The sequence below is a fragment of the Psammomys obesus genome, unplaced genomic scaffold (genome assembly GCF_907164565.1).
Source record: "Psammomys obesus unplaced genomic scaffold, mPsaObe1.curated_primary_1811, whole genome shotgun sequence".
NCBI classification, from domain to species: Eukaryota; Metazoa; Chordata; class Mammalia; order Rodentia; family Muridae; genus Psammomys; species Psammomys obesus.
The window spans coordinates 5694511-5720187 of NW_026592548.1; the positions used below are offsets into that span (position 1 = coordinate 5694511).

Genomic DNA, 25677 nt, shown 5'->3' on the forward strand with positions numbered 1-25677 from the left:
TATCCCAGTCATACTTGCTTTTTAATCATCTCCTACCTCTGGTTTATTCCTCCTGTTGTTTCCTGGTCCTTTCCTTGTGGCTCATTTTCCTTTTTCTTCTATATTTTCTCCACCCCTCACTGATTCCGGATGTCCTATCTTATTCTTTGTATTGCTCAGGATAGGCTGGCTGGCGTTTATTGGTAGAACAGAGAACAAATGGTGGGCATGTTGAAACTTGAGACAGGAAATACTTATTATTGACATTATAATACCATGTGTAGATGGAAAGTGATAGTGCAATAGAGAAATCATCTTTTGAATGAACAAGAATAAACTGTACACAGTCCACAAAAACATTTTGCCAGCACAAACACACACATATATGTATATGTATTTTTTTACATGTATTTAGCGAGAGGGCAGCTGGAGGTGTATACACACACAGGTCACAAAGCACGTGTGAAGACCAGAGGATAACTTGCAGGACTTGCTCATATACTTTAACACTTGGATTTCAGGGATCTAACTCAGGTGACTGCTCCTGATAGCACTAATCAAGAGGGAAGACTCTTGCTAAAATGCTCAATTCCTATCCAGAAAAGCAAAGAGGCTGGACATCAGAAGAAGGAGAAAAGAGGGAACAAGTCAGGAGCCTGACACAGAGGACCTCTGAAAAGCTCTGCACTGCAGACTATCAATGTAGATGCTGAGACTTATGGGCAACCTTTGGGCAGAGTGCAGGGAATCTTAGGAAAGAAGTGGGAAACAGCAAGATCTGGAGAGGACAGGAACTCCACAAGAACAGCAACAGAAACAAAAAATCTGAGCACAGGGATCTTTCCTGAGACTGCTATTCCAACCAAGGACCATGCATGGAGATAACCTAAGACCCCTGCATAGATGTAGCCCATGGCAGTTCAGTATCCTAGTGTGTTCCATTGTAATAGGAACAGGGACTGTCTCTGACATGAACTGATTGGCCTGCTCTTTAATTACCTCACCCTGAGGGGGAAGCAGCATTATCAGGCCACAGAAGAAGACAATGCAGCCACTCCTGATGAGACCTAATTGACTAGGATCAGAAGGAAGGAAAAGAAGACCTCCCCTATCAGTGGACTTGGGGAGGGGCATGCATGCAGAGGGTGGAGGAAGGGAAGGATTAGGATGGGAGGAGGGAGAGAAACACAATGGAGATAAAAAGTGAATAAAGTGTAATTAATAAAGAAAAAAAAAAGAGTTCCAGAAACATACCCTAAACAGCATTCTTTCTTCATTCATACCTGTGGTCTGATATTGTACAATAATCTGAAAACAGATTTCACACCTTCGGTATTTCTGTTATTTAAATTTCAATTTGACCTTGCACTTAAAAAGCAAGCCATTTGCACGTGTATTTGCCTTTGCTATCAAGGCTGAAAAGAGGGAAGTGAAAATTTAAATAACACAAAGGCTTCCTGGATTTTCCAAATTTTGCTATGACCTTGGACACAGGCTTTGGGACACTTCCTTTGACATGGACTTGTTTTCTCTTTTCTTTAGAATCAAGATTTCTGCAGTCACTGGATGAAGACAACATGACAAAACAGCCAGGGGTTTGTGGCTCTCTTGTTCTTGTTAAACAATCAAAATGTGTAAACTCAGCAAGGGGGGAAGGACAGCAGGAGTAGCCTTAGCCAGGAAATGTCGTTGTCTAGCTGGTAGGATAAGTTTTAGGTGTTCCTATAAACGCCAGGCAGGCTCAAGTCACTGGCTGTCACAGGTAATGAGCATGAGTGGGTTTACTAACAGGTGGGAGGCTATAGTTCTACACCAGTGGCTCAGCAGCAGCCACTCACTATTCATCGTTCTCCCATTAGTGTTATAAGGTAGCAAGTCCTATAGGTGAGCATTAACATAAAATTGGTGCCAGAGTGCCTGCTAATCACTTCATCCCTGACTCCCCCATCACCCCTACACCCTAAAACGAGCAGTGCTGCTTCTCCCTGGACTCCAGATGCATCTGCTCCCCCTCAGAGTAAGCTCCTCCTATCCCCTGATCTTGCTCTGGCATTACTCACCCCAATCTGTAGCTTTGCATTTTTTTACGTTTTTGGTGCATGTTCCCACTGCCTCAGACCCTAATGCACGGAGATGGCACCTGTCTCCAGGCCCTCCTGGTTTGGTCCTCATCCCTCAATGCCTCCTCTACTGTTTCTGGGTGGTCATTACTCACACTCAGCCATGCCAACACAATACAATTCAAATCTCTTTCTCTGGGTTTTTCTGCCTGTCTCCTTCTGTTCTTGTCCCAGACTGCTCTGTCACGTTCTTTTTCCACCACAAGATGTTTCAAGCCTCTTGCATCAACGTCCATCTTTTCTCCATGTCCACTGCCCACTTGCACAACCCTGGACATTTTTGGTATGGCAAACCCTGTCTATGGCCCTCACTACGTGAATCCTGCATGAAAATGCTTTATCTTGTAAGGCTCAGGGAGACTTGCCTCTATTAGGCACTTTTCTTTTTGTCTTTTCCCTCCAAGTTTTTGTGTGCACTCTGATTCATTCAAAAAGCATTTACTGGTGGCCTACCATGTGTTAGTAGTTGCTCAGAGAGACAGAAATGCAAAACATGAATTAATTTAATTCTTAATTGCAAGGAGCTCCTTTGCCAGGGGGGCCAGCACAGGAATGAACAGGCAGATTTAAAGCACCATGGTCATTTCACGAAGCATCAGGAGACCTCAACAGGGTGAAGAGGCATTCATCAAATGATGGAGAAGCTGGAAGGGCATACAGAAGGATCAGCATAAATAAGGGCAAGGAATGGATGAGAAGACACTTGTATTGGAATGTTACAAACAGCTTGGCATCATTGTCATGTGCCATTGGGGAGGGGTAACAGGAAGAGACAGAAAGAGGGAAGGATGGAGAGAGGGAGGCAAGACTCTCATCGTGAGTCGCTCTGTAAGTGTGGTGATGCTCTCCAGTTCTACCCTGTAATATGCGATTTCCCACGGTTAGCCAACACCCAAGTTTAGTTATATTACGAAGAAAAATGGTTTATTTCACTGTTTGGGGGACTAGAAGCCCACGTGCTGCCTTCCAGTGAGAACACTCCCAATCTGCACCACAACCTGCAAATGTACAACAGTGTGAATATGTGTATGCCAAGCTGACATGGCCAAACAGGAAGCTGGAAAAAAGGGAGGGGCCAGCCTTGCTCTCACAAGATCTAGTTGGAGGTCCCACAGAAATGATGTCAGTACCTCTTAATTACTTGGCAGGACCACAGATTCTTAACTATCTTGCACCTTCCTTCCTTCCTTCCTTCCTTCCTTCCTTCCTTCCTTCCTTCCTTATTTTCCTGGGAGTTTTGTTGTTGTGGGTTTTTTTTTTCATTTTTTTTTAAATTTTTTGTTCCTCTCTTCCCAGTCCCATCCTCCTTCTCTCACACCCATCCTTCCTCCCCTACTCCTTAGAAAAGGGGGAATCCTCAACCCACCACATCAAGATGCATCAGGACTGAGCAATTCCGCTTTCCCTGTGGCCTGGAAAGGGGAAGTGATCAAAAAGCAAGCAACAGAGTCCATGTTAGAAACACCCTGAACCCTGTGCCCTCTGCTCCCCTTACTAGGAAACCCACATGAACTGGACAGCCAGTTTGTCTGAAATGGTGATCTCCAGATTCGATGGGAGGCCCCATCTGAACAGATAAGGTACAGATGACTGAGGCAGACCCTGACATCACCTCTGGCCCCACACATAGGCACTGAGACAATTCTTGTTCATATCCAGCTAATATCCCATCAAAAGGAAACAGACAGTGAACACATGAGCAAACAAAAGTGACCATGTGTGTTTTTAAGAAAAATTAAAGCAGTAAACGTAAGCAGGGTGCTTGGTAGGCCCACAGATAGTTAAGAGTGAAATGCCATGATTTCTAAGAGACCAGACGGGAGAGCATCCTTGTGGTTGGCGGGCACTGAAGGCTGAGATATGGTCGGTCCAGTGGCTGAGGCAGGAAGGCTCTTGGGCTGCTCAAACACTGTGTCTGGAGTGGGTGAGGAGGGTGACCTGTGTCATTTTGGGGAGGGATAACAAGTCTCATCTAAGCCCTGAGGCAAAGAGGAAGCTTTATCAAGGGATCACAGCCCTGGCTGCACTAATTTAATAACCTTAGCTTTCTAAAAAAAATGGTGTCTGATTGTGACATATAAAGGCTGAGGCTGAATTAGCCCAGGTGGCTCTTGGGTACCTTAATCTTACCTTGTTCTGACAGTGTAGATAGTTGGCTCCACCCACTAAGGCATTTCTGATGGATAGAATTAAACTAACTCTCACCCTTAGTGAGCAACATTAATTGTCTTTGCTTCGAAGCATAGCTTTAAGCACAGCACTCCTCTAGAACTATTCTGGGTGTCCTGTTCTTTTTCAACTAGTTGTAAGGCCGCACCTAAGCTCCTTAATTGTTTTGTGCTCCTCCTCCCCTCATCAAGCACCCGCACTATCAGCCTGCTCTCCGCCTTGCACTGCAATGACACGTCTAGTCTCTGAGAATTTAGGCTCTTTGGACCACAGAAGCTCACGCAGGGGAACCAGGTGGGATAGGCCAAGGATGAAGGCGGTCCCGGGAAGTCTCCCTGATTCCAGCATAAGGCAGATTTGTCGGGAGAATTATCAGAGGCAGGACTATTCCCAGGGCTTTTGTAGGAACACCGCTTCCCTATTGTCCATAGGCAGGCGATTGGGAAGTTGACTAGCGCAGTCCAGTGCTGGGAGGCTCCAGGGAGAAATCTCCCGGTCTATGGGAGAGTCGGAGTCGCAGCTGTCTTTTCATGAGGCGGAATCTGATGTTCTGGCCTTTGAACTGCAAAGAAATTGAATTAATGTATTTGTGCTTCTAATCACTAATATGAAGCATGTAGTTCACGCCACCACGTGGAAGAGACACAGTGCGCGGGCGCACGGAGCCGGGATGGGGGTACCTAGCAACATATTTATTAGCTTGTTTCCTGAAATATTGCAGACACTGAATTCCTAAAACTCACACCAGGGTAAACACAGGAAAACCCAGATCCTAGATCTTACCAGGGAGAACTCTTCCTCACAGGCATAGTGGATGGCTTCTCTGCGGCTCCCTCTGCCGCTCTGTCTTGAGAACACAGTTAAGTTCTAATTTAGTTACTCACTTAATTGGAACCCAGAGATTGAAACAGGAAGGTGCCCCCCCACAGGGCGAGGTCAGGGGAACTACCGGGATGAGCCACTTGGTGGTGTGTTCTGGAGCCTGCAGGTACCTATGGCAGAGAAGGCGGTAGGGAGCAGGAAGGAGAGAGAGTGCTCAGCTACAGCTGTGAGGCCCGCATTTATCATTAACGTTGGAGGTGTCTTGTAGAGTATGGGTGATCTTCCAGCCATTTTGTTTTCTTGAGAAACTAACCACACACATAAACATGTGCTGAGGAGCAGAGCTGCTGTCGTTTTCCCGCCCATGCTGTCTGAGAGCTTTGGAAAACCTCCAGTGCAGGCTCAGAAGCCAGCTCTGCAGCATGGCTCGGAGCTGGGTCACCTTTGGTCTGTGCAGAACCTGCGCTGGATGGCTCCGGAGGTGTTCACAGTGCACGCTACACCGTCAAGGCCGCCGTCTTCAGCTATGCCCTGTAGGAGCTCCTCACCAGCGAGATCCATTCGCGCATCTCAAGCCAGGTAGGACCGGCTGCGCTCTAATTCCCTAGGTTAGTGTGATTGCCTGGAAGCTGGTACAGCATTTCTCCCCGGAAAGATAATTATTCTTAGCGGGTGGCAAGAGTTCTTCCCTTGTTTGAGCATCCCAGTCACAAAATGCAACCGTCTCGCTTTGGCTTTAGACATAGCGATGTATCCAGATGTACAGAGAACTGTATTCAGATTTAGAGCTTTGCTTTATCTAAGCAAATAGCTGTTGCCCTGAATATAGACATAGCAGGCTACTCATCTGATATTGCTAAATTTTTGTCTTGGAATTATCTACCATTGATCATCCTCCATCATTCCTAGTTCAAGCCACAATATTTCACTTCAGTGGCTGCTATCGTATCCTTGAAGTCAAGTTAATTGAGGCCTAACAGAAAATAGTCTGTTTATGTTATCAGTCAGTGAATCTTAGTAAATGCATGTACTAGTGTAAACACAACCCCTTCCCTACAGCACCTCCCCACAGTCCAGAATGTGCTGTGACACTTCCTTGTAGCAATGTCCTTTCCCCAGCTCAGCACTTGCCTTCACTGACCTCAATTCTGTGGCTACTTCTCCCAGAACATCAAAGAAAAGGGATCATACTGCTCTGGTTACCTGTAACCCACTCTTGTTCACTTCTGTGTAATAAATTTGATATTGCGGAGGCGAGCTGTTAACCTTTGAGCTACTCTTCTTTAGAGCTCTGGGGATGAGAATTAAAACAATTCTGAGCCCTGCGTATTTGTTGTTCTTTCTCTTATGCTCAAATGTAAGAGGCTGACTCTTGGACCTAAGGACAAACTGTGCTTGTTCTGTATACCACATGAAGTCAGACCTGACAACGCATGCTTAGATCCCTAGGGCATTAGCCACGCAAGGTTGGGTGTGCTTGATGCATTTTGTTATTAACCGTAGTCTTTAACTGCCGGATTACTGATGTGCATATTTGGCATCATTGCTTTTTCCTTCCTGAAGTGTTTTCATATTGTTTTATAATTTAGTTGTGAGAGCGCTTTGGCTCTAGATAGAATCTAATGTGAGCTTGCAATGACATTCTTTCACCAGTGATCCGCTCAGCAGTGCCTTTTCAAAAAGACCAAAGACTTGTCATTTCAATACAATCCTTCTTATCAATTTTTCTATCATTATAATGACTTATCTAAAATATTCTCAGATATATCTTCTTTTTTGTGACACGGTATATGAAAATCTGACATGCTTAGGTTTCATAGCTATACTAACAGCTTTGCATTTTTATGGTTTACATGTGAGAAGAATTTGCTATTTTTTGTTTAGTTGCTTTTTAAACATTTATCAGGTTTCAATAGTTTCAGTATGATTTGTTGATGTAAACTACATTTTTCCAATAAGTTATGTTAGTACTTTGTCAAGAATTGGTCAAAAATAATCATCTATGTTTCTGACACTTTGAGTCACTGACATTTGCCCACACACATGGCTACCACTCTCTCAGTAGTGGCCACTGTCAATGTTAGGCTTCCAACTTTGTCCTTCTTTGTAAAAGTCATTTCAGTTGTATGAGCTATTTTTATTTTCAATATAAATTTTAGAAGCAGCTTCTCTGCCCTGTAAAAGGATGCTTGGAAAGGGAAGCACAGAGCATTTGGCCCTTAGACTTAATGCACTCTAGTTCTGGATAAATTCATGTCTCAATCACATTGTTCTCAGGAATCAACAATCTGTCTCTCCTTTTGCTTAGATCTACTTGAATTTATTTCAATTAACTTGTAATGTTACACAAATATCATGTATTTTTTAGATACAACTATATAACTATCAAGTTTTTGTTTTGCATTCCATTTTTATTTTTAGTTTAAATTTTGAAAATTTCATACACAAGTACAATATTACATAATTTCCACTCCTTCTTTCCACTTTCAATTTCTATGTCCTCCATCCCTCCAAAATCATGACCTTTTATTCTTTAATTACTACTATATATACATACGTGCAAATATGCATATATGTATTCAACCTACTGAACTCATTTAATATTTCTCATATGATCCTGTGTTTAGAGATGACCACATGGGATTGGAGACCCTGTCTAGGAGCTCAGCCCTGGAAGAAACAGATTCTCCCTCTCTCAGCATTTACTGATTGCCTGTATCTCTTCATCCAGAGGTGGGTCTTTGTAAGAGTCCTCCCACATACATCCTTTCTTTGTGCTTCTCTCTCTCTCTCCTTCTTTCACTTTTACCTTCTTTTTGCAATTACTTTGTTGTTTTAAACCTAATTTTCTGATTTGAAATGCAGCCACTTACCCCATCTCTATGACACACTGTAGTCCTCATTTTACATGCAGAAAAGTATCTGAGTTGGTTGGCTAGTTGTTTTTTGTTAGCTTGCTTGCTTGCTTGATTATTGATTGCTTGTTGTTTGCTGGTTTGTTAGTTACTGGTTGTTGCTTGGTTGTTTTTTTGTTAGTTGGTTGGTTATTGGTTTGTTATTGGTTGACTGGTTGTTATTTGTTGGTTGGTTGCTTATTGGTTGGTTGGTTGTTCTTTGTTGTTTGGTTATTAGTTGGTTGTTTTTGGTTGGTTTTTGGTTGGTTATTGGTTGGTTGTTAGTTGATTGTTGATGGATTAGTTGTTTATTAGTTGGTTGGTAGGTTGGTATTTGGTTGGTTCTTTGTTGGTTATTGGTTGTTTGGTTGTTGATTGGTTGGCTATTGTTTGGTTACTTGTTAGTTGTTTGTTCCTTGTTGTTTATTGTTTGTTGATTGGTTAATTGTATGGTTGGCTAGTTCTTGATTGGTTAGACAGAATGTTGCCCTATGTATTAAGCAATATCCATGTCATCAGTTTTTCTGCCATTTTTTCTTCACCGATCTTTAGTTTCAAGATTCTAATATTTTGTAGTTGTTTAATTGCATGTTTAATCACTTGAAAATCTTGACATTTTTTCTGTGTTCACACAATAAATTCATAAAACCATCTCCACATATGTCCAACAATTACATGAAAACAAAATTACCAACACCTTTAGCCATCCCTTAGAAAACACTACAAAGGAGATATCCTAATTCTGGTTAGAATGACTTTACCAATAACATAAAAAGTGAAAAAAATATTGTTGTCAGGGATCTATAGAAAAAGCAGCTTGAATACCTTTTTAGTAGAAATAGAAATTATTACAACCATCATGGAAGCCCCTTGATGAACTAAAAGTAGAGCCATCATATTATCCTGTGTTCCTTCAATGAGGCATACAGCTGAGAGGACATGAAATTATCATGCTAAAGAGACTCTGGCACTCGTGGGATATGGCAGCAGCATTCGCATTGCTGAGATATGGAGCTAGCTCCAGTTTGCAGATAAATGGATAAAGGAAGTGTCATCACCCCAAACACAGAGTGAAATATTATTCAGTGATAAAGAAGAATGAAACCCTGTCAATTCAGCAAAATGAATGAAACCAGCAGGCATCATGTCCAGTGAAATAAAACAGATTTAGGAAGGCAAGAAGGGAAAGGAGCAAAGGAAGTTGGGTAATAAGTATGGAAACAGAGAAATAAGTTGTGGTTTTCCAAGCACACCAAGTGACTATAATTCACAATAAGCTATTACATATTTTATGAGGACATAAAAGAGAGATCCCCGGAGGCTGTAAAAATGAAGAAGTGGTAAGGGGAGGGAAGTAAGTGCTAGCTAACTAGTTCAGCTGGTGCATGTGAGATTGTGCTTCTGTTTCCAACCATACTTATTAATAAGCACAATTAATACATGTTGATTAAGAACTAAATGTACACAGTAAACAATGAAGAAGCTTCTAACCTGCTTTCCTTGCCTGGTCTCCCACTCACCACACACTCCCTGGTCATCGCTCTGCTTTCCCTTTCCCACATGCCTTGGATGTGTTAGGTCCTTTTCAAATTTGTTCTTCCTGACTGTGTTCATACTGACTCCATGTACTGTTACGTCCTTACTAGCTTAACAAAAAACTCTTCCCCACAATGATCTCTAATTCTCTAACATCATATTAGGTGTACTCCGTCATCCCATGTCACCATGATTGTTGTTCTCATTGATGTTCTTTATTCAAGTTAGGTGTGTCTGTTGCTCCCATGTCTCCATGATTGTTGTATTACTGTTTGATGCTCCCTAGTCTTATAATTTTCTCTTTGGTATAAAATCTGTGAATTCTGAAATTATCAATTCAAGAAGCTGAAGACCATCCTTCCTGAGAGACTTCATCTTCTTAGGAAGAGAACATTATTTAATATAAAAGTTAGAAGCCTTGCCCAAGACCAACCTGATTCTAATGTTCCAGATATTAAAAGTGATAGTACTTTATTGGAAACAGAATTTGTTTATGACAGACGCTGACTTTTTAAGAGCTGGACAGTGACCATGCATCAAGAAACAAGACTCTAATATCATCGTGGTTGTCAGGCAGCCTAGCACAATATGCTCAGCTATGAATTATAGAAAACATCAGATTCAGTACATATGAGCAACTTATAATAAGCAACACAGCCCTTTCTGCATCTCAGAGGGCCTTATCAATAATGTGGTGCTCATCCTTCTGTACTGTGTTCTACTCATATCTTATACTCCTTGGAGAGATGTGAGAGTAGAACTCCAATACTACCATTGACTCTATCAATACTGTGATAGATTCATATATCCAGGAATTCACAACTAGGGAGAGTCCCTTTTAGTAGCACATATTTAAATTAAACTTTTAATCCTAGTTTTAGTAAGGATTGGAAACCCATCACTTCCAATGCATGGGGTGAGGGGAGGTCAAGAAAACACAACAAATTCCTGCAGGGCCAGAGGACATGTACGCATGCTCAGACCTGGGGTGTGATGACCATGGGACTGCATGCTGAAGCCCAAAGGCCATCACCTGCAGGATGCTGCCAGCCCTTGCTGAATGTCAGGCAGCACAGTTATCAGATAAACTGATTTCAGTTCATCCATCTCTTTAGATATCAAAGAGATTTTTAATACTGGTGATGCCAATTTAGTTTTCAAACAGAAGGCATTTCCAAGATGATGTCACAGGACTGAGAAGAGATCCACATGGGAACAGGTCTGTGACCTTTGACAAACTGAGAGCTGGAACAGTAGCTGACCATAGTCAGCACTCACAGCACAAACCTAATACCATTCTTTTCAAGTATTTCCTTGTTAGCCAGGAACTTGTAAGCATGAGAAAACAAAGAGAAAGCTAGTGTCTTTCAAACTACTCACACCAAAAAAATACAGCTGTGGAGTAAGCCTAGGGAAAGAGCAGCAAATTATATCAGTAACATTTGAGCCACAAAAAAAAAAAAAAAAAAAAAAAAAAAAAAAAAAAAAAAAAAAAAAAACCTCTGACAGAAGCAGTGTGAGTATTATAAGGAATAAAGATTTATTTCAGCTCATGGTTTTGGAGGATTTTAGGCTGTCACTGGGGAAGGCATGGAAAAGTGGCTCTCTGAAAGAATACTAGAACAGCATGAACAATGGCGCTCAGTGTGCACACACTAAGGGAGGCATGGGCAGTGACTCAGCATGGCTCATCCCTGGGCAGCAGGAGGATGTGTCAGAGCATGTTTACTTGTTTCCGTACCAAGAGTAGAGAGAAGGTCAGAACCAGGGGCCAGGCTATGAAAGCTGAAAAAACAAGTAATGACCTGTTTCTCCCAGTTTCCTCAGCTACACTTCACATTTTCAAGGTTTCAGGATGTCTCTGATGGCACCACAAGCTGGGAACAAGCTTCACCACATGAGCCAATGAGGGACACTTCCGTTCAAACAATAACACCCAAACAACTAGGGTGTTCCCTAAAGAGTTCCCTGGCCTGACTGGTGATGGGAGACAGTGGGAAGGGGTCTCAGATCGTACCCCACCTGAGTTATATATTTCAAGATTATCTCTCATTCAATAAATAAACAATGGAAATGGTGAAAGGCAGGTATTCTAGCAGAAAGCATCGTGAGCTAGGTCCAGGAAAAGGCCATCAATAATTAAGTAGGAAGGAAACAGAGACTACAAAGCAATGGTTACAAAACTCATGCTTTCTGAGAAAAAAGTGGAACCAGATGGTGAAGCCCCTGTGTAAGTCAGGGTTTCTATAGATACAGAATCAATAGGAGATATCCATGGATAGGTAGAAAGAAAGAGAGAGAGAGAGAGAGAGAGAGAGAGAGAGAAACATGGTAGTGAGAAAGGTAAGTAGAGAAGATGGATACATAGCAAGATAGATAGACAGACAGATAGATAGATAGATAGATAAAAGGTGATAATGGGTAGATATGTAGATGATGAATGATTGATAGTTTATTGGTTAATTGGTTGATAGGTGATATATGCTAGATGGATGACTGACAGGAGACAGACTGATGGTACAGACACAAAATAGAAATGAAGGAAGTTATTATGAGACTTTGGTCACACGGTTTTGAATTTTGTGAAGTCCTGCAGTCTGCCATCTGTGAAACAAGTAGCTAATTCAATCTGAGTCCAAAATGCTGAGAACCACTAGGGTGAATGTGCACTCACCAGGGCGTGACTGTCCAGGAACACTTATCCTGATGTCAAAGGCTAGGAAAGCACAGATGCCCTCACTTCACAAGAGAAAGCTAACTCACCTGCCCTCCTCTGCCTTCTCACCCTCTTGGGCCCCCACTAAATTGCCAGGAAGGCACCTGCCTGGACTGAGAGCGCTTGTCTTTGCTACATCTACTTGTCACAATGCTAGTCTCATCAAGAACATCCTGACATGCCCAGATATACATCATCTATTTGTCATCTCTTCAGCACACCAAGTCAATATGCCATACAACATATTGTGCATACAATAGTGGAAGCCATGCAAGATTTAAGAGAAGTTAGAATGTTAGGTGGCAAAAGCTGGATTGACATTCTTATCAGAAGACCAGCTCTTATTTAGAAATGTGGAATACTCTAACTTGGGTGGAAATGGGAAGGCTGACTTGGAAGATGTGAGCAAAACTTTCCAATGGATTGAAGTCAGAATACATGGGGGAGCGAAAGTCAAGGGTTCCAGACAGCTACAGGAAAAGAACAGACCTGTGGGAGAGAGGCCATTAGGAAGAGAAAGAGCCAATATGCTGAGCCAAGCAGAAAGTGCTCACATGATGCCAGTTACCTGGCAAGCAAGAGCTTCCCTGGATGTGAGTCAGGGAAAGAAATCAACACCTGCTTCCCGGATTTGATTTCTCTTCTGGCTTATCTTCTCTAATACACAAGCAATAAAAGGATGCCGGATCAGTTAATCCAACAATACATACTTTACCCAGTCCTATGGAGTGCCCAGCTACCCAGCCATGCAGAACACCCTGAAATCTGTTTGAGTCCAAAGAAGAAAGTTTCTTGTCTTTTTTTTTTCCAGGATGGTGCCAGCTGGTTCTCAAGGAAGTGTAGCTATGCCCTGGATTCCTTGATGCCAAGCTCTTGCTAAGTCCGGGAGGCTTCAGCAAATTAAGAGCATCTGACAATTTATCCTAGCCAGGATCCAGGGGAGAGACCTCACACTGAAGTTTAATTCAGAGTCATGAACTGGAAATCGCAGAACCAAGCACAGCCTGCAGGCCCTGTGGGCATCTGACACAAGCCCTTAAAGAGTGAAGGGCAGCACACCTAGAGACGTGGTCACATCACGCGCTACATACATGTTACTCACCGAGGGCCAGACACCTCTTCAAACAATGGTTAACTGTGTCCAGCTCTGTACATGGTCTGCCCCCTAACACACCCTAAATACGATAATCTTAGATTGCATGAGCACACTGACAGTATGGACAAATAGCAGGGAAATTGAGTGGGCTAAGTCCCGTGTTTCCTGTGCTAATCCTTATCAGTTTATTGCTAAAGTGAGTGAGCCAGCCAGTCACTGCCCACATGCCGGGAAGGCCTGCCTTGTTCCGGCAGAGCCTGACCTTCCACAACTGTAGCTGATCCCAACACCCTGGTGGAGGCTGCATGGAGGACTGTCAACGCTCCTGCTTAACCTATTCCTGACTGTTCCAGTGAGAACAAGATGTGCTTTTAAAAGTTAAGGCTTGCTTAGAACACTCCAGGACTTCAATCCCACGTTCCCTCCAGGGTTGCTCATTCTGGAGGCATGTTGCTGAAAAGAGCAACTTTAACAAAGACTGTACCTTCCTTCTTCCTGGGATTATGGAAAACCGTTGCCTTGACTATAGCCTGGTCCATTAGCAGGTAAATGGTGAGAACTGGAAAGGATCATCCTGAGTGAGCTATCCCAGAAACAGAAAGACACACATGGTATATACTCACTCATATAGACATATAACAGATAAACCTACTAAAGTCTGTACATCTAAAGAAACTAATCAAGAGGGAGGACTCTGACTAAAATGCTCAATCCCCATCCTGAAAGACAGAGAGGATGGACATCAGAAGAAGAAGAAAACAGGAAACAAGTTAGGAACCTACCACAGAGGGCCTATGAAAGGCTCTGCCCTGCAGATTATCAAAGCAGATGCTGAGACTTACGACCAACTGTTGGGCAGAGTGCATGGAATCTTATGAAAGAAGTGGGAAATAGTAAGATCTGGAGAGGACAGGAACTCCACAAGGAGAGCAACAGAATCAGAAAATTCGAACACAGGGGTCTTTCCAGAGACTCATACTCTAACCAAGTACCATGCATGGAAATAACCTAGAACCCCTGCACAGATGTAGCCCATGGTAGTTCAGTATCCAAGTGGGTTCCATAGCAATGGGAAGAGGGACTGCCTCTGACATAAACTGATTGGCTTGCTCTTTGATCACCTCCCCCTGAGGAGGGAGCAGCCTTACCAGGCCACAGAAGATGACAATGCAGCCACTCCTGATGAGATTTGATAGACTAAGATCAGAAGGAAGGAGAGGGGGACCTCCCCTATCAGTGGACTTGGGGAGGGGCATGCGTGAAGAAGGGAGAGGGAAGGTGGGATTAGGAGGGGAGGATGGAGGGGCTTATGGGGGGATACAAAGTGAATAAAGTGTAACTAATAAAAGTTAAAAAAAAGAAACTATGGCATGCAATCAGCTGCACTTTGAAACACATGCACACAATCAAAATTTTAAAATGTTCTATAAACTTATCTTGATCAATAGTTACTGATAGGTACTTACTTTTACTTTCTCCCCTCCAGCAATAGCGTGTGAGATGGGTGTGTGTGTGTGTGTGTGTGTGTGTGTGTGTGTGTGTGTGTGTGTGTTATGTACTCAAGCACAAGCACAGAGGCCACAGAAAGACATTGGCATCTTCCTCAATCATTCTCCATTTTGGTTTTGAGACACGGTCTCTCTCACAATTTGACACTATTTGGATACAAGAAAGCTACTGAGATCTGCCTGTCCATGTCCCACCCAACACTGGGGTAGCAGTCATGTGTGGCCGTGCACAGATTTTTATGAGGGTGGACTCAGGTCCACCTATGCTCACAGTGAAGCTTCTTCCCACTGAACCCTCACCCTGCACCCTCTTATTCTCCTTACAACAGAAATATTTGTTTAGTTTTACAAAACAAGACTTGTTTGGGGTTACTTTAAAGGACTGGTAAAGGATTGCTTTAGGAGTTCAGAATCCAGTACATAATTAAGCATAAATAAGGAAAGCTGTGATGCCACACTGCCGCGGGACCACACAGCACCATGAGCTGAAGCTGATATAGAGAAGGCAGCAGGTAGCCTGAAAATTCACAGTAACACACTGTAACATTTGACTTCTATCTATACTCAAAGACAACCTTAAAAGGATCTCAGACCTCTCATGGTCTCAGTAAAGCAAGAATCAGTGATATTTTACCATCTAGCCTTCTGGGTTTAGATTAAAATGATCGCCTGCTCTTTGATTCATTGTTTACAGTAACAGCAGCTAGCTAACACTTAACTCCAGGTAAATGAGGGCTGAGTCTTGCACTGTGGGTTCTGTTAGGACAGACACAGATGTCACATTGTAGGGAGGGCATCACCAAGGCCCCGAGCTCATAATTGTCACCAACAAACTGGCTCCTCCCCACTGAATATCACATTTAACAACATTATTCCTTGCTGAGACAAACTGCTTAATTTGGTTCTCCCAGGGAGTTTTGAAAGAAGTTACCCTCAGTTAGGCTTCCATTTCCCCATGAAGGCCGTTTCCTCATGGCCGTAATGCTTGCAGAAGGCTTCACCAAAGGCTTTAGATAAAACATTATTGGATGAGTTTACCACAAGGTCTCTTGATCAGGTTGTAATTTAATAGCTGGCTGGATATAATATTCATCCCACAGTGCCTCTGGATGCCAGGCATTGAGCTTTCTTCTGAAGCATAACAATGAGTTTAATAGTCATTAATATTAATCCATCCTTTCACTCATTCAGCAGATACTATGGAGTCCAAAAAAGCTGAACTGAGCCCTTCTGGTTAATATCATTCAGGTCCCTCCTCTCTCAATCCATTCAGTTTTTACCTTTTTAATGCTTGGTTTTGCCAGTTACTATCCACTGCTGACACAAGCAGGATTGGAGGTAGTCCTGAATCTCAACAAGTTTGTGATTGCCACAAAGATGCAGGCAAACACCTAGGCAACGAAGTGTTACTAGGTTGGTCTCCCATAGTGTGAGGTGCTGCAGGAGTGTTTGGGAAGGATCCAAGATGTAATACATCTTTGCCAAGATCCAGAGCAACACATTCCACAAAGGAGAAACAGGTAGGCAGGAAAAGCCACACTGTGGAACTCAAAACCAAAACATGAAAACATTGGCAAATGTATAGATGAGATTAATTTTTAATGACCCATTCACTTATCACATTTTAATGAACATAATGATACCAGATTTCCACTGAGATTGTCACATCCTTGTAGATTATTCAATTAATTTTCACTTTTATTATTATTGTGAGGGGGTGCAAGAATACTGTCACTGGCATTCATGTCAGGGGCAGACGACAACTTCTTAGAATCAGTTTTGTCTTTTCATTGCAGGTTCTGTAGATTGAACTCAAGTCACCAGGCTTGTACTTTCCAGACACACTACCAAGAAGCAAAGAAAGTACTCTGGCATTTGATCTCACAACATGAAAGAGCTTTGGCAGGGGGTGCTGGGTCAGGCATCAGTCCCTTTCCCCTGCCAGGAGACCTGGAACTGAACACATTCCCCAGACTGGTTTCTGTGCTTGTCCTTATGCTGGATCAGTATCTTCCCACTGTCAGGTGGCGGAACTGTCATAAGATCACTGGTAAGCAAGCATTTGTTGACTAGGTGGCTCTGACTTGATCCCTGGAGGAAGTGCTGTAGTCCAGAGTAACCAATAGAGGGACTCAGTACCCTACTTTATGAACAGAGAAGATGCTTTAATACATAAGAGCACAGATCACACAACTCAGGCCCTATAGCTAGCTGCCTTTTAGATGAATTTTCCCCAGGTGCAGTGGTGGTAGCAACAGTCTTTACATCTGTTAGTAAGAACATCAGTTAATACAACTATTTATGAACTAGCTTACCAATATGAGCTAGTTGAAAGCATTCACATCATTTGACATGTTATTTTCACCCCTTAATAGATCATAAATGTCTTACCTAAAATTCACAGAAATTCCCATTAAAACAATCTTTGAGGAATTTCAAATAACCTAAAATTGAGAAGTGATTAAGTAAATCACAGTAAATGCAGTCATTAAAACGTGTTAACACATAGTTTTAATAATATGGAAAATGCTTAATTGCTTAATGCTTTAATTTCTGAAAAAGGAACTACATAATCATATGTCAACATAGGCTCAATCATAGAATGAAAAAAATTCTCAAAATATTTTTAAGAAATATTTTGTCAAAGATCACTTACAATCACCTGTAATTGATTTTCCAGACTCACAGCAAAGATGCAGACAATCGCTCTAAAATTAATATCAGAACCTAAAATGTCAGAGTGAGTTGACTTTGGTCAGTTTCACTCTTTTTATGGTTAGAACAGTCTTTTTTGTTCTTAATAATACTATTTTACATTTTCTAATTCTCTTCATTTTCTCAATTTCTACAAAGAATGAGTATTAATTTCACAACTGATAAAATTAGGTCTTAATTTAGAATAACCCCAAAAGCAATTAGTTTAGGTTACTTTGAGGGTAACTTCTCTGGACCTACCGGGCTTAGATGGATAAGTGGATGCGTATGTTGGTTAGTCTCAGTAGTTGGTGGGAGTTAGACGGCAAAGCCGTTGAGGTGAAGTCAGCAGCCCTGCACCACAGACTAGAGCCAGGCTGTAGGGCAACTTGGAAGTCTCTCTTCCCTCTGGTGTGGAACATTTTTAACCACCAAACTGAGCATGTGTGTTATTTGTCATTTTCATTAGCATGTGTATTGAAAAAGGATGGACTCCAGAATCAAAGCCCACATCAACTATGAGTTAAATTTTAAATAATAAAAATACAAACTCCTCCCAGGCTCAGTACCTGTTCTGAATGATTGTCTAAAGGACTTGAATTTATGTCTATATGATGCTTGATACAAAAAAAAAATAATTAACAAAGTCATACACTTACCTTTCTGTGTGGAAATAAGTGGTTGAAAACAGAGATACAGAGCAATGAGAAGCGCACAAGCCCCTGCTGCAGGGGCTGAGGGGGCGTGACCCGGAAGGCCATGCTCCAGGCAAAACAGTGGAATTCCACCAATGAGCAAGTCTAGTGGAGCAGTGGCTGTGAGCTGTCCTCACCCAGCTAACCAACAAGGAGTTTTTCAGGAGTAAAATTCAAACTCTCAGTATTCTTAAGTCAATAATAATATTTAACCTTACTACATATTCTCTAAAGCAGTAAAGATACCTCCATATAGGTCAAGTCCAACGATAATAGATGATCATAACGAGTGCATTAATCTTGCATTTATGACCTTGTAAAGTCCTGAAAATTATTGTTACACTTCCTTGTGTATGTGCCTGGGTGTGCACATGAGCATGAGACAGAGGCCATGTGAAAGTCAGAGGACAACCTGCAGGAGTCACTCCTCTCTTCCCACTACGTGGATCTCAGGAATCAGACTCCAATGGTCAGGGCTGGTGGCAAACGTCTCGCCCACTGAGCCATCTTGCTGACTGACGCTGTGGGGTTTTGTCCAGGCTGGCCTGCAGTCTGTTTCCTATAGTGCTGTGTACATCCGTGCCCCTGAGACAGCCTGAACTGCTTGTCCCCTTCTTTCTGCTGTCCAGTGGACGGGAGAGAATAAGGCTAGTGTGTCCGTTTTGATGTCTTGAAGTAAGTTGGTGACGTTCACAACTTGGCTTTTGCAGCAGCTACAGCAGCAGATACGGCGTCCCACCACATCAGACCTCCCATCGGCCCCTCCATCCTCAGCCCCTCTCATCTCTGTTCTTGGGGGGCTGGAACACATGTCCTGAGGTGAGTGGGTTTGCTTCTTCTTATAAGCTGTGTGATGTTTCTAATCCTGTCACAGAGTGTGGCTCCAGCATCTATCTCCAGTGTGTGTGAGAACAGCACAGGAAGCCTGATCTGCCTTCGGTACCTCAGTCTCTATTGGCCCCAGCTCAGAAGTCTCTGTTGCTGGTCTCTGGTTTTGCAATGTTTCTCACAGCTGATTAGTGAAGAGAGACCTGGGTTTGATGGGTGGCACCCAGCCCTATCCCAGCTGCAGTTTGGTTAGCTCTGCTTGAGCCACACTGGTGAAGCAAGCCTACAGGACCCCGCAGAGGATGGGTCCTTCAGCAGTAACCTGAATCCACAGCAGCCACAGGAGCCACAGCAGCTGCTGTTCCCTTCCCGTGTGCTCAGAGGCTGACAAGGGAGTCTGCGCTGGGAGACAGCAGTGCATAAGATGCTCTCTGCTATTGCAGTCTCCATTTGCTCAAATCTGGTCATGACACCATGGGTTCCCCTAAGTGGAGGGCAGTGAGCTGGGTTCTAAGCTTCTCATGTATAAATGTCCAAAGACTTACTGTTCACACCAGCAATCAGGTCTTCTCTTTTCTTCAACAGCCTTGATGGTTCCTTCTTCCTAAACATTTTAACTTTACCCAACAAGAAAGCAGACAAACTAAAGCTGTTACTGTTTCAGATGGTAGCCCCCAAAGACAGAGTGAGCCCTACTTTTCTACATCTGGAAGAAATAGTATGATTTGGCCATTTCTTTTTAAGGCAACATCCAAATCAAGCCATTGCCTATACTGTTATGTCCATAGAGCCTTTTAGAAGAAAAGTGGAAGTTCACACAGGCTGTGGTTTGAGTATCTTGGAGGGCAAACCCTTTCTCTTGGCCACCTGGTCTGATGTGTGCTGTGCTGAATTTAGGGTCTTCTCATTGCAGGCAGGTTAACCCCACAATGGCAGCATTTGTTTTGTTTGTTCAGCCTGGGTGTGTCCACAGGTGTAACTCTGGCACTCAGAACTGCACTTTGTAAATGCTCAAACTGTGACATCTGTAGATGAGCACATGCTCTTGTCAATACCTCCTACTTCATGTCTCGATTTTGGTATGGGGAAAGTTTTACCTTAAAAATTGTGTGACTTCACATGGTATATACTCACTTATATTAGACCTGTAAGATAGGATAAACATACTGAAATCTGTACACCTAAAGAAGACAAACAAGAAAGAGGACCCAGGGTACGATGATCAATCCTCTCTTAGAAAGACAAATGAGATGGACATTGGATGTAGGAGCAAACAAGTAGGTTTGTAACAAGTAGTAGCAAACAAGTAGGACAGGAGCCTACCACAGAGGGCCTCTGAAAGACTCTTCCTAGCAGTGTATCAAAGCAGATATTAAAACTCATAACCAAACTTTGGCAGAGTGCAGGGAATAAAAAAAAGGGGGGGGGAATTAACATGACCTGGAGAGGATAGGAGTTCCATAAGGACCAATTATATCTGGGCACAGGGGTCTTTTATGAGACTGTTTCTCCAACCAGGGACCATGTATGGATGCAACCTAGAGCTTCTGCTCTGATTTAGCCCTTGGTAGCTCAGTATCCAAGTGGGTACCCTAGTAAGGGGAACAGGGACTGTTTCTGACATGAACTCAATGGCGGGCTTTTTGACCCCCCCCCCCAGGGAGGAACATCCCTGCTAGGCCACAGAGGAGGACTTTGCAGCCAGTCCTGAAGACACCTGACAAACCAGTATCAGATGGAAGGGGAGGAGGTTCCCCCTATCAGTGGACTTGGAAAGGAGTAGGGAGGAGATGAGGGTGAGAAGGTGGGGTTGGGAGGGAGAGAGGGAGCGAGATACAGCAGGGATACAAAGTTAAATGTAACTAATATTAAAAAAAATAAAAATTATAAAAAAGAGTCAAAAGAAAATAAATGCCAAATTATTATAAAAAAAATTGTGTGACTTAAAATAGTATGAGGAGACCATTTTTAGTGTTGCAATGTAAACCTAGAGAGCACTATCTGGAGACAATGTACTGAGTACCTTATCCAGAATTCCCTTCTCTCTGTAGGAAGAAAGTTGTGCCAGGTTTTAACTTAAAATATTAATAAAGAGATTTATTTGCTATGTGGTTTGTATGTGTGGGGGAGTGTTGTGTGTGGGGGAGTGTTGTGTGTGTGTGACTGTCTGTCTGTGTCTGTGTACACAGAGAAAGAAAGAGAGATGGGAATTGTTTCAGTGGGAAATTTGTATTACTAAGGAGTGAATTTTACCAGTACAGAACAAAAGCTCTCGATTCAGGTAGAAAGATGGAGATGAGGTGCCCTTGAACAGCAGAGCCACCAAGCTGCTAGCAATGCTGGGATTCCCCTCAGCTGAGCCTGCCTTGACCCTGGCATCTCATAATCATTTCTATTATCTTTTCAGAAAAGTCCAAACCATATCAGGAGGGTGAGTGGTAAGGTGATGGGAACAAGGGACCACGACTCTGATTTTTCTCTTCAACAACTAACTTTCTGAGTCCCCACTGCTCAAGGGAGCAGTGTTGTCAATGACGCTGGGGACATAACCATTATGTAGAGATCAAATAAATAAACGTTAATAATCTTAGAACTACAAGCCAAGATTAAGGAAGGCAAGACTCTATAAAAATGCACACTAAATCAAGCCCAGAAAGTTGGGGGACAGAGAGATAGTGTGGAGTCCTGGAAGTATTCCTAGAAGTGACACTTGGGCTGAGATCAAAATCCAAAGACAAACATTCACTGAATAAGGGGCTGCTGAGAGGCTGAAATTGTTCGAGCAAGGAGAAAATGTGTAAATGTATTGTGAGCATAGAGATGAAGGGTTTGCTGGTTTTGACATCACTGAAGCCAGTGACAGTTTAAACCTCTAGGCCAGGCACGATTTGATAAAGGATTTTTAGGTGTAAAAGACAAATGCCATGTTGTTCTGCCCATTGCTTTGTTTTCATGTTCATTTCTTTATAATTTCAGACTTGAGTACTGTATTGACATCATTTGCACTCCCCCCTTGCCCCTCTGCAACCTCTTCTGTGTCCCCCCAAGACTCCCTCTCAACATTCATGACACAATCCAAACCCCCAATATTCCAGAGATTGTGGTTCTGGCTTAAGTTTCTACACAGACTGAATGTATTTCCAGACAGTAGCAGAAACATAAGGAAGTTTGTTTTGTTGTTTTGGTTTTTAAGACAGGGTCTGTGTGATCATAGCTAACCTGAAACTTGCAATATAGACCTGGCTGGCTTTGGTAGATAATGTCAGGCTTTGGAAAGCCTTGGAAACTATAATATAAATGTATACATGAAATTGTAGATAATTTTAATTTTACCACTAAAGCAGTAAAAGATATACATATATATATATATATACATATATATGAGAAATAATTTTTAGAAATATATTTCTTAGGTATGAAGGGTTTCTCATATTTGCTGAAATCGTTACATGTAGCTCTATTGATTAAAGAACCTCTGAGTTATTGACTGTGTGGGCATGACTCACTCCGACCTGGTGTTCCTGTGGAAGCACAGATTCTCCAGCCCCATTCTCAGCCTCAGAAAGAGCATCCCTGGGATGGAGCCTAAAACTATGCATTCAACATGTACCCTAGCAGCATATGCCCAGTAGAGACAGATCTGAAGCATGAAAACTGAAGCAACACCTCCCCCAGGGGGCTGCTGGCACTGTGATGCAGGTGATCATAGCAGGCACTTGGCAGTTGCCATGGGGATTCAAAGGGTAAACCCAAGACCTATTGCAAAGGAGGTGACTTAAGGAAGAGAGGACATTGTGCAGGGGACACCTCTCCTGCCTTCTGAGAGGCAGCCAGTGAGGAAGAGGAGGCTTTTCACTTACACAGCAGGAATATGGTGGCAGCAAGGAAAAAGAACAAAGCTAAGGACCTTTCATTACAGAGACAGTACTTTTAAAATGTTAGGAAAATGAAAGATAGATCTAGAAACAAAACCAGCATTCCATCTCCTGCTTCAAGAGAGCTGTCAGTCAGAACAGAGGAAACTGACCATAGGAGATGACAGGCTCCTCACAGGTGCTTCCCACAATGAAGCAGCATCAAGAGAGGAAGGAATGTGACAGGGGAGCCCAGGCAGAAAGGCCAAATGAAAACAAATTAGAGCAAGAACTGAGCCAGAGGTGTCTGACTCTTGGTAAGACAGAGGAAGGGGGTGAAAGGCCTTGAAAATAAGAATGGCTCATCATTTGCTGTCAGCTCCACATGGCAAATACAAGAGAAATGGGGCTGCGCCAAGCTGTATTTGCAATGTCCGAGCAATCCCTTAAGCTTATTTAATATTATAAATATCAAATACAGCTAAAAGGACATAGAGGCCAGGACAGATACAAAGACAGGAAAGAGAACATTTGTTTCTGTTTAATCTACCCCACCAGGCACTGTGAATTATAATATTCTGTTCTGTGAATGCAGAAGCTAAGTATCTTACTGTGGTTTCAGTAATAAATTACCTGACTAGACCTGTAGTTTCCGGGTAAATGTGACTTTCAGTGCAAGATGTTTATTCACCATTGCTGTTAAATCCAGTATTTATAAGCACGTTTTGTTCCTCTGCAAGGAGGGGTGCTCTCAAAACACAGCAGTGGCAGGCTCAGCTAGGAAGATCAAACCTCCAAAGACTCATTCTACTGCTTATTTGGTTTTCAAAGTCTTATATTAATAACAATTGGCAATAAAGCTCCTTAAAATTCCTTTTGTTCTTGAGTCATTGTGTTGCTTTAGAAACCTGTTTGCCCTTCTGCAAGGAAGGAAGCTAAGATCGCCCTCTTCTGGACTTAGAGGATTTTTTCAAAATTTGCAGTTGGCCTAGAAATCCTCAATTTTTTTTCCTTTCAGAGAAATAGCGGGTTTTTAAAGACTTCTACTTAAGGTCTAAGAAAATTATCGACAGTATGATTACAAAAGGGTAAAATTTACCACTGTGCAGTACAGTTAACAAACACGGCTGAATTTTCATTACACCATAATTAAGAAAACAGATCAGGCACACATGAATATATAATCATCGGTGTAGAAAGCAAAATTGTAATAGCACTAATTGAGAAGTGCAGAACAATTTCCATAAAATATACATCAGATGCAAAATGTTCTTTCATGTAGAGTCTTTTATTTGTTTGAAGCTTCTTGGTTGATTTTCCAGGACTAGGCAAAAGTTTCCATCGTCCCGTTCCTGGGAGCAGTGTTTTCAATCAAGCATAGGAAACATACTTCAGACTCCATCCTCGATTTTTGTGCTGTAACTCACTATAAACTTCTATTTCACAGGGAATAAAGAATTATGAAAAATTGTGCCCTAAAGTGTGTGTTTTCAGTTAGGAATGGTTCTGACCCTCCAGGAGACAGCCTAGGCAGGAAATAAATGCTGCACAGCTTGCTGATCCCAACTCTGCTTCTAAAAGCGGAGGCTTAGAGTCCTCAGTGAAGAACGGGTGCCATGCAGGGTTTCAAGCAGGGTTTTCAGCTCCATTTTCTCTTCTAGGAATTAGAGGCCCTTGGTTTCTGCCTCAGAATGGATGACATTCAACTCCCCTGAGAGGTAGCTCGCTCAGGACACCCCACTGTCCTGGCGGCTTCCCTGCGTTCACTGCCATCTCTGTCTGATTGCTCACCCCCAGGGTCTCTTCAATGAGGCTTGTGATTGTGAGGTTGAGGATTTGCGCCACTCAAGTCTTTAATGGAAACTACCCCCTTGTCAGAGCTGGGACGGCACAGGACAAGATCCTCCTCCCCGCCACCGTCCAGTGTCCGCGGGCTTCCATCCGTGGAGCGCATTTGGGTCATCCAGCTTCCTGCGCTAGGATTCTCTGTCCCCTCATCAAGTGCTTGTTCCTGTTCTTTCACCCCTGCCTGTGCTCCTGGTGGTTCTCCATGCTTGTCTCTGGGCGATGCACGCTTGCTGTGGGTTTCCCTTCCGTTGCTCTCCTGTTGGTGTGGCATGCATTGCCGCACCAGGATCGGCAGGTGATTGTGGGGCTGTGTGGAGGCCGTGGGAGAGGAGTCCCGATCCTCTAGCTGAGGAGTCTTGTTTTCTGTATTGATTCCATCCCTGTCTGTAATACAATTTTCCGCAGTTTCATGTGATAGTTTCAATTCATTCGTTAATGTTTTTTCCTCACTTCCAAGCTGTTTGTGGCTTGAGTTTTGCTCTTCCTGTTTTAACACTTGATTTTCATCTAAACGGTGACCTTTGCTGAAGGTGTCGATCACCTGGTTACCAAGGGACAAAGCAAAGTGGTTTAACTCATTGATCTTTAATTTGTCCTGGTCCACGTATTGAGCAGACATTATCACTAGGTGGTCAATAACTCCCCTGGAGTGTTGAGGTGGTAAAACCCTCTTCCCTACATTCCCCAGACAGGCTGCAGAGGGGCCTAGGACTTGTAGATGAGTAGCATTCACCATTTGCTCCGGTAAGAAAAGAGGATGTGAGGGCCGGTGCTCAGCAGCCATGACTGTAGGCTGGTGCAGTATTGATGTGCTTCCATTAGGAGCCTGGGCCACCGGGCAGCAACTGCCCTGCATAGAACCCCTGCTGCCTACAGACAAGCTGCCAACCCGGAGAGTGCCATCCTGGTGAGGGGTCT

At 43.0% G+C, this 25677-nt stretch overlaps 1 protein-coding gene across 1 annotated transcript in view; it reads left to right on the forward strand.

The window, feature by feature from the left end:
- Positions 1-25677, forward strand: part of Tnni3k (TNNI3 interacting kinase) — a 255380-nt gene that overhangs the window by 161665 nt on the left and 68038 nt on the right. The window contains 6 exon segments of the mRNA XM_055614310.1: positions 1522-1574; positions 5548-5578; positions 5581-5643; positions 5646-5669; positions 18940-18993; positions 18996-19048. Coding sequence (XP_055470285.1) covers positions 1522-1574; positions 5548-5578; positions 5581-5643; positions 5646-5669; positions 18940-18993; positions 18996-19048 — 278 coding nt within the window.